Raw genomic sequence first — 12,804 nt, forward strand, 5'->3', positions numbered from 1 at the left:
TGCATTTGAAATGAACCTGTCAAAACTGATGCAATTTCATATTCATGAACATTTCCAGAGCAATATCCATCTCTGGAACAAGTCAAGGGATTACTTATGTGAATTATGTAAGTCAGCAAGAGAAAAAAACAATGGGTGGCTAAAGATTTAAGTTTTGCCATTTTGTGACAATGAATTTAATTGCATGCTCAACATTAGACTTCACAGTTTGGTATGCAAATTAATCCAACACATCCTACATTATTTTTAATGGGATGTAAGCAATTCTGCTTAACTAAAAAGTTGTACTGCTTACTGGGGGTGTGGTGGGGGTGGGGGTGGGGGGTGAAAAAAATTAAGGTTTGGATTTCATCAAAATACCATAAAGCTACTAAAGCAGCTTAAGTGCTGCAAGTGACTACATGTTCAGCTACTATTGTTCTGTTACATTTAAAAATGCTAATATTTGTAAAAGAGACTTTAGTGAGACTAAAGATGAACTGAAAGGTAGCACAAATGAGCCAGAAGTAGATGAATATGACTTTACCCCCCATTGCATGCAATGCAATTTTTTAAATATCGGAGGTCCATGATGTTATACCTTGACAACATGTGTCAAACTCAAGGCCCGCAGGCCAATGTGGCCCACCACATCATTTTATGTGTCCCGTGAGAACATCTTAAAAGGTCTGATTGTCTTCAAACAAAAGTAAATGAAACACGTGCATTGACCATAAACTACATTTCCCACAATTCATGGCGATCATGTTACCCGTGACGTGACCGCATCCTGTTATTAGAATGCAGTGTATCCACATCAATGCCAATTTCAACAAGTGGAATTGAGAAATACAAATTATCCCCAGACGTCCAGGAAGAGACAAGTTGATGCAGATGGAAGGCTGTTTCAAGAAAGATGGGAAGGCAAATACATGTTTGTGCCTCATGGACAGAAACCAGAATGTCTTTTGTGTTATGAGGCAGTGTCTGCAAAAAGGTATTTAGTCAGCCACCAATTGTGCAAGTTCTCCCACTTAAAAGATGAGAGATGCCTGTAATTTTCATCATAGGTACACTTCAACTATGGGAAACAGAATGAAAAAAAAATCCAGAGAATCACTATCTGAGGTTTTCACACACTATTGCTGGTATTTTGGCCCATTCCTCCAAGCAGATCTCCTCTAGAGCAGTGATGTTTTGGGGATGTCGCTTGGCAACACAGACTTTCAACTCCCTCCAAAGATTTCCTATGCGGTTGAGATCTGGAGACTGGCTTGGCCACTCCAGGACCTTGAAATGCATCTTACGAAGCCACTCCTTCGTTGCCCAGGCAGCGTGTTTGGGATCATTGTCATGCTGAAAGACCCAGCCACGTTTCATCTTCAATACCCTTGTTGATAGGAGGTTTTCACTCAAAATCTCACGATACATGGCTCCATTCATTCTTTCCTTTACACGGATCAGTCGTCCTGGTCTCTTTGGAGAAAAAACAGACCCAAAGCATGTTTCTACTCCCATGCTTCAAGGGAGGCATGGTGTTATTTGGATGCAACTCAGCATTCTTTCTCCTCCAAACGCAACAAGTTGAGTTTTTACCAAAAAGTTCTATTTTGGTTTCATCTGACCATATGACATTCTCCCAATCCTCTTCTGGATCATCCAAATTCTCTCTAGCAAACTACAGACTAGCCTGAACATGTACTGGCTTAAGCAGGGAGACACGTCTGGTACTGCAGGATTGGAGTCCCGGGCAGCGCAGTGTGTTACTGATGGTAGCTTATGTTACTTTGGTCACAGCTCTCTGCAAGTCATTCGCTAGGTCCCCCTGTGTGGTTCTGGGATTTTTGCTCACTGTTCTTGCAATCATTTTGACCCCACGGGGTGAGCCCCAGATCAAGGGAGATCATCAGTGGTCTTGTATGTCTTCCATTTTGTAATAATTGTTCCCAGTTGATTTTTTCACACCAAGCTGCTTACCTATTTCAGATTGAGTCTTCCCAGCCCGGTGCAGGTCTACAAATTTGTTTCTGGTGTCCTTTTGACAGTTCTTTGGTCTTGGCCATATTGGGGTTGAGAGTGTGACTGTTTGAGGTTGTTGGCAAGTGTAGTTTATATTGATAGCCAGTTCAAACAGGTGACATTAATACAGGTAATATGTGGAAGACTAAGAGGCCTCGTAAAAAAGAAGTTACAGGTATGTGAGAGTCAGAAATCTTGCTTGTTTGTAGGTGACCAAATACTTATTTTCCACCACAATTTGCAAATAAATTCAGAGCAACTAATTAACTTTTTTTTCCAATTTTGCAAATGCATATGTAACAATTTGGATTTGAATGAGTAATGAATTCTATTATTTAGCTTTACAGGGTAGTTACATTTATTTCACATTAGGTTACTTTTAGTAACATTTATACTATTACTGTTACATGAGACCCCTTGAGGGTAACCATTATGCTGATGTGGCCCTTGGTGAAAATGAGTTTGACACCCTTGACCTAGGGTATTCAAATAAAGAGATGAGTCCTGTGAAGCAGAGTGGACTTCGGCAAAAGACAGAGGACATAAATCACATTTTCAAAAGATAAGAAATATTTGTGGTGCTGATCTGAAACCCCTCATGTCTCATAGAAAAGAATGTCTCACCCAGACAACCATGAAGATTCCAGTTATCCAAATCTTCTTCTTCTTCTTTCGGCTTTTCCCGTTAGGGGTCGCCACAGCGAGTCAACTTTCTCCATCTAACCCTATTCTCTGTATCTTCCTCTCTCACTCCAACTACCTTCATATCCTCTCTCACTACGTCCATAAATCTTCTCTTTGGTCTTCCTCGAGACCTCTTGCCTGGCAGCTCCAGTTCCAGCATCCGTCTAACAATATATTCACTATCTCTTCTCTGTACATGACCGAACCATCTCAGTCTGGCCTCCCTGACCTTCTCTCCAAAACATCGAACATGTGCCGTCCCTCTGATAGACTCATTCCTGATCCTATCCATCCTGGTCACTCCCAAAGAGAACCTCAACATCTTCATCTCTGCAACCTCTTCCAGTTGGATTCCAGTTATCCAAATAATATATAGAATTCAAAATAAAATATGGACAGCAAGCCAGAACTAAGTTAGAAAGACTGTGTAAGCTACATTCTTTCATTTAGCTAAAATGATGCCAAAGGTTTTGTACATCACCATCTTTCTATGAACCCATGGAAACACTCTAAGTAACCAAGTTTAGAGGACTAACTGGCCTTCATCAGTTGATCAGCAGTCATAAAGTGCAAGGCACACAATTCCGAGGTTTTACCTGGGCTCTACAGCAACTATCAAGATCACAGGCAACACAGGGTACTTTAGAAATATTGAGAACCCAAAACGTGATGTTATTAAGTACTACATCCACAAATAGTCAAATGTAGAGCAGACAAAGAGAGGATCGCACACATATTCATATACAGACACATAGTACACAGAGCACGTGGGCTTGGACTTTGAGGTCACATTGAACTTAGTATTGGTATGCACTGGCAGTGCATGTGCGTTTGTGTGTGTATGTTGGGTAGAGAATGCGAGTGAGATACCAACCCTCTGTGCTCTACATGAATCACATGTGTTACATAAGAGGAAAGCTGCAACACTTGGGATCAACAATGCCCCCTCCTTTACTTCATCTACTCATATCTCTTGCATTTCTTTCTCATGTTGTTCCATCCCCATGAACACATTTATTTTTTCATGGTACTGAATGAAAATTGACAAACATTACAATAAAAATAAATCCAGAAGCCCTAAACCGCATATCAGATATATTCATATTCACACAGATGTATGTATGTATGTATGTATGTATGTATGTATGTATGTATGTATGTATGTATGTATGAGTAAGCTCCCCTAGCACTCTTTTTATCAAGGACATCTGGCATGTTTCACAAGCTGGGTATATACAGGGGAGAGGTGTGACGGTTATACATTTGTTTAGATGGTGCTTGCATATGTGTGTGTATAGGAGGGAGAACTAAAACATTGCAGGGCTAAAGTGAAGGAAAAGCTGTCAGGGGTGCAATGACACTGCAGTAATCAAAATACAAATGTTGCAAGCTTTTGGTCCTGCAGTGCTTTAAATTTCCTTAAATAAATTTTAAAGTTTGATGTGAACTGTCTTTCACAAGCCAATTTCAATCTGAAAATGTGGTACTTCACAATCAAAGATTACACGATTAGATCTTAACCTATGCTTTAAGGCGGAAGGGAAAATCTGACCTGAGAACCTTTTGTGGGTTAATAACCAAAGTCTCCAATAAAAGCTCTCAGGGGACACAAAATGTCATGGCTGATTAAAACCTTATGACAGCAATGTGACCACGAACAACATCATTCCTTCGTTCCACTTAATAGAGGAGGGAAAACTGTTGTGACTCATTAAGGTGGTGAACAGACTCAGTGGGTGGGACTGAGGTCCCACAGGGTAACCTGACCGACCTAAGGGTAAAGAAAGTCAATTTAATCTTACCGACCTGCAAGGCAAGGGGAAATAACCTCAATCAATTCACCAGAGACAGGCAAAGATGGCCATTTTGTCAATGAGCATTGTCTAGGAGGTGGCATGGAAACAGAGTGTGTGTGTCTTACCTGATGTGTAACCATAAGGGAGCAGAGTGAAGAGGAGGAGAAGCATGGAGGCAGTGAACCTGTGGGCAAAAGTGGAGGGGGTGACGGAAGAGGAGGAGGAAGAAGAGGAAAGGGCTCTCGTCTGAAATGCTACCATTCCATCGCACATCTTTTCCTCTGGCAGCCAGTGAGAGTTCTCTTCGGCTTAACCTGTCCAGGCCACATTTAGAGAAAGGGATAGAGAGAGGGGGCAGGGAGAACACGGATTACTATCAACATTCAGCAAGGATTACGTAACCAAAAGCAACAGAGAGACCACAGGAAATAGGGGGAGCTATAGATTGGAAGAGAAACCGTGTGCAACTGAAAAATAGCCTTCACAGCACATCATCACATAGCAGTAGGTTTAGTGATAATAACTGCATGAATCTCTGCATGTATTTTCCCTTCCATGTTGTGGCACACATGCAGTAAAACAATTCCCAGCTCACTTTCTTTAAATAACAGAAGGGTAAGAAACAGTAGGAGGTACCCTGTGATCTTTCTTCAATTCTCTAGCTTGTTTTAAGATCTTATAAAATAAACCAGCCATCTCGTTTTTATAGATGGTGTAAGAGCACTGTACACAGGAGGCAGGCTAAAGTATGGTGTGTGTATAAAAAAAAGTGAAGATATGGCAAAATTTTCTAGCTTTTTGCAAATTTCGAGAACATCCATTCCACTAGACCGGTGTTTCTGCAAGCTTTAATCAATGCAAGGATTTTTTCTGATTCATGTACTTTGCTATGCTATGTATTACATTTTAAATCCCATTTCACATAATTAAGAAAAAATACAGAATAACTCTGTCACAAACTTTGATGTTTTTCACTTTCATTTCAATCAGAATGTGAATAATTCTGCCTAGTGAAAACTTCAGAAAAGTCCATGACCACACATTTTCCCTGCTGGGGAAACATAACTGTCAGGCGTTCAGAAACGTCTGACCAGATGTATGACTTGGTACAGTTTACCAATGCAACAACTGCATTATTCCTTTACTTCTGATTGTAGATAGCAAACCATCTGTTTTATTTGTCAGTTTAAAAAATGAATCTAAATTTAGATATTTCCCTACTGACGTGGAGTACAGGAGTACTGGAGTACCAAGACCAAAAAGAACTAAATGTAGGCATTTTCAATAAGTGGCTGAATGTAAAGAGAAAAAAAATCCACAAAAAGCTTTCGATAATACCAACTTAACTATTTACCAAAAATGATGTATTTGTTGACTGAGGAATACGAATCAAACAAACAATTTCATGAACCAGATGAGGAGCACATAATTTTTGGTATGGGTAAAGTTGTGGTATTTTCTGGGAAAGTGGCCAGCAGCCAGAAAGAATACCCTCAGAGGAGAGATGGCATATCAAAATTATACCAGGCTACTGTACTAATGCTTCAGTAATAGCATGGCTGTACTGACAGGCCAGAGACTGAATGAAGATCTACCACATGGTCACTGGTACTAACACTGATCAGCCAGAGCTGCTGTGATGGCTAAATTAATGGTGGACACATACTGTATGTACGAAAATTGTTAAGTTATAGCTGATATGTACTCAAGCTATTGGGATGTAAAACATCTTCTGATGGCATATAAAAACATTTGAATAGTGTGCTGCTGCAAATCCACCCAAATCTTTACAACATGAACCATAGATTTTTCATCTCAAATCTGACTATCAATGTAACCCCACACTATGCTTTATTAAAGATAAAAGATTTATTTATTGAAGATAAATGAAGATAAATGCCATTATTGAAGATAAATGCCATTTAAAATGTGTAGAAATGTGCAAACATAGACTAACAACAGTGCAGCCCTATGGCCACCATCTTCCTTATGTACCCCAGGATGCGACAGTGAGGCACAGCTACCTGCATGCGGTGCAGCCCATTGGGAAACAATGACGTAAGGCAGATTTGGCAGGACACTTTGGACAGTACATTAAGCCAAAGGGCAAACAGTCAAAAACACATACAAGGGATGGTGCCAGCAATTTGATTCATAGATGCTTTCTCATTTGTCCATGTTGGGAGAGTCTGCAGCTCAGTCTGTGTTACTGATATACCCTGTGCTAATTCAGGTGATGCACTTGCTGAAATTAATGTCTTTCACTTATCAAGGACAAATTCAAGTCAGATGCGGGGCAAAAATAGCATGTTTTGCTCTAAAGGCTCAGGTCAGATGTAAATGATCACTTGAGGTAGTTTTTAGAATGCAGGCTTAGTCTCCTATTGAGGGCATAGAATTGACTGACTAGTACATTTGCAAAGTGAAAACATAGGCAGAATTAGCTAAATTGCTTTCACACAAAAGCTACAGAGAAAGAGGAAAGCCATTAACCATGCACTTAGGTATCAGAATGGAGCATACCAATTACTTGGAACAATTCAAGGGGCCAAAGAAATTTCTAAGAACTTTTATCAGAGTGGTTTCATGTTTGTGCGTATAACTCACTAATGACATTATAGGGTGGTTTAAGATGGGTTTCACTAGAACCAGAAGTTGTTCATTAACTTTACACATTCAATTCCAGGTTTACTTAAACAACTTTAAATATGTTCAGATGACTAATAACTATTTTTGAACTGATTTTAGGCTCTTTAACTCAGAATGTATGAAACCATAAAACCATTTTTCTACTTGCAGTTGAAGTTAGCTTATTGATTTTGGGTAAATATAATCGCTGAATAGTCAAGAATCATGTAGAAAATAAGCAGCACAATGATAAATGAGATGAGAAAGCTGGAAGTTTTCAGTACTTAAATCAATAGTCATTTTTATAATCAGAGCTTATTCCAACAAGTGTGACAATATCACAATAGGCAAATACTAGATTCAGACAGTTTAATATCTTTACTCTGTAAAAGTATTGTAAACAGAGCAACCTTATTGTTCACATATATTACAATTGAAGCTGTCATTAATAGCTAATGATCATTTCCCTCTCCAGGATTGTGATACAGGAATAACCTAATCTTCATTCTAGTATCCTTAAAGAAAATGAATGAAGACATTCAGCCATGAGCTACTATCAGTCTATTTTTGCTGTTAACACATCTTTAAAAACACCTAATGTGTTGATCCCTTGCAACTTGTCAGTATAACTGTCTTGGACTTACTCATTCATGTTACTCAAACAACAGCTTCAATTCACATATTGCTTTGCTCTGAAACATGTGAGACACTTTTCTGTTGGCTGTTGTAATGGAAAGAAGTGCTGTTTGAGTATTGAAATGAGGAGGACAAGACCCCTCATGACTAGAAAACTGCTCCTATTTTATTTGAGCTGATACAACATGTTGAAAAAATTGGGGAGATTGGCTTTAGACAGCTCAAATAATGAGCATAATCATCTGAGGAGTCTAGCCAAGTACACCAGTAGCTGTATGTTTTTAATGGCATTGACAAATATTTAAACTGCACGCGCGCACGCACGCACGCACGCACGCACGCACGCACGCACGCACGCACGCACGCACGCACGCACGCACGCACGCACGCACGCACGCACGCACACACACACACACACCACTTCAGACACCAATGAGACATCCAGCCAGCAAGCAGGCTGCAACTGCAGTTTCTCAGCTGCCCAGGCTTCAAGAATGCAAAGGGATCCAAGGAGAGCCGCAGCACAGGCATGTGTCTGGGAACAGAGAGCACTCATTGTGCAAAAGAAACAGCCAAGAGGAGATTTCCACCCGATAGGCCCAATGCAACTGCAGCTGGCAGAGCCCGTCGGGGCCTGCGGAGGGAGCCCAAAGATGGAGCTCTGCATGGCAGCACAGAAAGGACCCTTTGTTATGAAGTATTATGTGGTGTTAAGACCCAGAGCCCCTGAGCATCCTACTCTACTGCCCTAACAAATGGGACCAAAAATGACAGGACAGCAAAAGAACAAGTGATGTAGTGAATTCCATCTGAAGTTAAAAAAAGGTGAAAAAAAAAGTTTTGAAAATTAAGAGAAACTACTGTATGCTGACAGTGATAGCAGGAAAGGAAAGCTGAGAATAGGACAGATGCCAAGAATGGTTCTTATCTTGACTCACAAGACTTGCTCTCTAAGCTAAGTTGTCAAACAAGAAAGGCTCGCTTCCTGGTCTGGGAGACATAACTTCTGTGCTGATTTAGAAAGAGTTTCAACTTTTAACAGCCATCAAGGTTTCACTTTATCTTCTATTTCTTTCATGGCAGCATCAGTGTGTGCAATGTTTGAAGTCAGTATGACACAAAATACTATCAAATAATGATAGTTGATATATACGATATATATGTAAAAGAAATAGGTCTTTGAAACTGGTTCTTGCTCTCCAATGTGATGTAGGAAAAGCAATGGAGGATTTCAGGAAATAAATGCAGGATGGATATATTATGAGCTGCTATTCTGTCTTGGGATTAAGAGCAAGTCAAAGTGAAACGACGAGTGGGATAAACAATACAGTTTTGTTTGTGAACACTGGTGAGACAGTCAGTGTTGACCAACAGTGGGTTTATGCTTGCCGGGGAGGAATGAATTTCTAACAGTGATATCTTGTTGTGTCAAACAACAGCTCATGGAGTGAATACAATTTGCTTACTAACAGATGGGCTATACTATACCAACATTGTAATTGTGTTTGAGTTAAATACGTATGTATATAATATTTACTCTTAGGTGATGCCAGTTCCGCAAACCAGCCTTTCAATGTCGGCTTAAATAACCTATCCAATTTAAGTGACGTGGCAAGTTGTGAGAAGATTTTCTTTTTGAGTGCAAGACTTATTACTCCATCGCCGCGATCACCGTGCAGAACACTTTAGCAAAAAGGCAAAACTTGTATTGCTCAACCTTCGTTCTGGCAACAATTACTGCGAATACTAAACGGCAATGAGGAAATGACCGAAACTTTTTTTTCGAAAGAAAGCTAGCCAGGAAAAGCGGAGCACCGGGTTCAGAGAGACGGTGGAAAGCCCACCACCGCAGGACTGTCTCCGGCCAGGCAGCCCTGAAGCAGTCACACGCTTCGACACGTGCAACTGTGCTGCGAGCTATTTAAACAAAGAGTGCGGTGGGCTGCCAAGACAACACGCGCACGCGCACGTACACACACACGTCAGACAAAAACAAACCAGTGAACACGAAATTACGAAAAATCTATCCATTCATACATCTTAAAATCCCTTCGGTGGCACATTCGGCTCCTCCGTGTCAACCCTAAAAGCGAACCGTGGTGCCATAATTTGACGTGTTTTTGTTCACATGACCGCGACCTCGCAATACAATAACGTTACAGCTGTTAACCACTTAAGACTGTGCCAAGGTTCGCGTATCCGGCTTCACAGCCTGGAAGTCCGCATAAACACGGAAGACATTCATTACCGTTTTTGCTGTAAACTTGTAATACGTCCAGTACGTGACGCTATGCTTGGCTGGCAGAGCACAAAAAAAGATATACACCGAGAGACATTCGCACTTCGCGGCTAGCTTGACAAATAGTCCACTTTCGCTAGTTGACGAACATGAAACTGGCAACTTGAAATTCCCTTTCAATAGTATCACGTCGTCGGGTTTAAAAGACATCGTTCTACCGTCCACAATGATGTAACCGACAACATTTGAACGAGAAGGAGAGAACAAGGGAGCTCGTAGTGGCCTCTCTGTGCTTAGCTTGCGAAAAGAAGACGACTCACCAGCGTAAAGGTTATACCAGCAGCGGCCCTCCTCTCTTTACTTCACATTCGAAGCATTAAAGCTCTTTAAATGAACACCACCCCAAAGTGTTACGTGGCAAAATAAATAAAAAACAAAAACGGGCGCAGGCAGACAAACAACGCCGTCGCCTATTTCCTCCGCAACGTCGCGTCGCTCCGCGCCCCTCGGCTCCCTGGCTTCTTTATTTTAGGTGAGCGGAAACGCTCGCTGTGAGAACTCTCCCAGCTGCCTCGCTCTCGCGCGGTCTCCATGGCTACTTGCTAAAAAGGGCGGAACTATATGCGACAAGTCAACCGCCACGCTGGGCTGGATTTCAGAGTAAGGGCATAATAAATCTACGTGGGGAAACAAAGAAAAAAAAAATAATAAAAAAACAAAAACAAACAAAGAAAAAATACACACACACGCGCACACACACATATAATATGTATGTAGATTTATATGTACATATATATATATGTACAAACATATATATATATACACAGGACTGTCTCAGAATAATTAGAATATTGTGATAAAGTTCTTCTGTGACGAAATTGAAAAAACAAAAATGACTTTTTAATGATATTCTAATATTTTGAGATAGGATTTTTGAGTTTTCTTAGGATGTAAGCCATGATCAGGAATATTAAAATAATAAAAGGCTTGCAATATTTCAGTCGATTTGTGATGAATCCAGAATGTATGACATTTTTGTTTTTGTAATTGCACTGCAGAAGATAAAGAACTTTATCACAATATTCTAATTTTCTGAGACAGTCCTGTATATATATATACACATATATAATGTCTATGTCTATGTGTGTATATATATATATATATATATATATGTGTGTGTGTGTGTGCGTGTGTGTGTGTGTGTGTGTGTGTGTGTGTGTGTGTGTTTACTTTCAAAACCAGTTCAGCAAAAGATAAGCTAAAATTCACGTTCCGATGCAAAATATGTCCAATAGAAAGATGTTCATGTATTTATGGTATCCAGCTGAGCTGTTCAAAGAACACTTTGCCAATGTTTTTTTTCAAAGTCAACTTGTTTATATGAACTTTACACAATATCAAGCCCATATACATATTCTTAAAGGGTTTAGTGTTCCTAGTTTGTGCTCATAAATAAAATCAAGGTAACATAGTTAGTTTGTGCTTAGCACATACAATAACACCATCAGGATTTTGCAGTGACATCTTTGTTTTTATATCAGGTCATAGTTATAAATCATCTCACATGAAATGGGTTTGTAAAATTGTAGCTCTATCAACAGGAGTGGTACTACATTTAACCTTTGCACTCAGTAAAGCGCTACTTACTTGTAGTTTTGTAATTAAATTAGTGACATTAAGCCAAAAGGTGAAAACCTAAATAATTTAACCATCCATATATCCATATTTATAATTTTCTCAAAAAGGTGCCACATGACATAGAATTATAGATATTAATTCTAAAGACGAGCCAGTCACAACTCTAAGTGGGTGAGAGACAGGTTTTAACTTGGACTGGTCAGCTGTCAGTCCCAGGGGACACATGTAGTCAAACACCCATCCAAGTCCGCCATTCAAATCTATGGATAATTAAGTCTTCAATTGACCCATTCATTATCTATACAATGAATCCTTCTCATGTAAACCTCATACATAACTAGACAACAATTGAATAATCACAAAGTAACACAAAAATAATAAAATTAACTTTTAGAGTGAGAACATTTTTCCTTAATCCTAGATTACTAACAACACCAAGCTCTGACTTCTCACATCACAACCATTTTAAAGCTCTTAGTTGGAACACAAAAACAGGGAGGCTCCCTCCCTGTTTTGTGTCCCTTCGTGGACTTGATGTATATAAGTTGAAACAAGGCCTGACTTTCATTAATTATAAGTAAGACTGAAAAGCTGCCATTAACAAAATTTTGTCATTAACTTGTGTGCAGTCATTAAAGAGGCCTTATTTTGTTCTTGGTCACAGGACTCACCAAAAAGTAAAGTACCAGCGGAAACACACATCACAAATAATGAATATGGTCTGTTGAATTTGCCATGTTTTGGCTGGTTGGTCCTTGGAATAACCTGGAAAACCGATTGGAAAAAGAAAGTCATCAATCAAATACTTGAAAAAAAGCAGGAACATTATTGTATGTAAACCACACAATGACAACCTCTAAAACAATCTAGTCCAGGATTCTTTTCAATTGCATTTTCCCCCTTCTTACTCATTCCACTGTTGATCTGACTCAATTCCCCTGATCTCTGTCATTTTCCTTAAAAAGCTGCAAGGGAATGGAAATAGGAAGAATTGCTGTGCACTTTGGCCCTTTTTGTTTCTCAAACTTCTTACTGCTCTCTCTGTGAGAATGACTCAAACTTTCCCGCAAATCTTAAAAAAAAATCAGATCAAAGGTTAAATTCCAAGTGTAAAAAAAACATGAGGCCTTTCATACCTCTAATGAATTTATGACTTTATTTACTTTCCTTCTTCCTAGTCCTGCA

The 12,804-nt window shown here is 39.7% G+C and overlaps 1 protein-coding gene across 1 annotated transcript in view; it reads right to left on the bottom strand.

Annotated features, from left to right (window-relative positions):
• The window catches only part of susd6 (sushi domain containing 6), a 31,017-nt gene extending 20,528 nt beyond the window's left edge, over positions 1 to 10,489 (bottom strand). Inside the window, exons 1-2 of the mRNA XM_086167054.1 lie at positions 10,302 to 10,489; positions 4,604 to 4,792 (exon numbers count right to left, since the gene is read on the bottom strand). Of these exons, the coding sequence (XP_086023180.1) occupies positions 4,604 to 4,751 (148 nt within the window). The 5' untranslated portion in view covers positions 4,752 to 4,792; positions 10,302 to 10,489. The remainder of the gene's footprint in view (positions 1 to 4,603; positions 4,793 to 10,301) is intronic.
• Between the last annotated feature and the right edge of the window lie 2,315 nt (positions 10,490 to 12,804).

Source organism: Fistularia commersonii, chromosome 20, assembly GCF_037954325.1.
Source record: "Fistularia commersonii isolate RoL2024-O1a breed Wild chromosome 20, RoL_Fcom_v1.0, whole genome shotgun sequence".
NCBI lineage: Eukaryota > Metazoa > Chordata > Actinopteri > Syngnathiformes > Fistulariidae > Fistularia > Fistularia commersonii.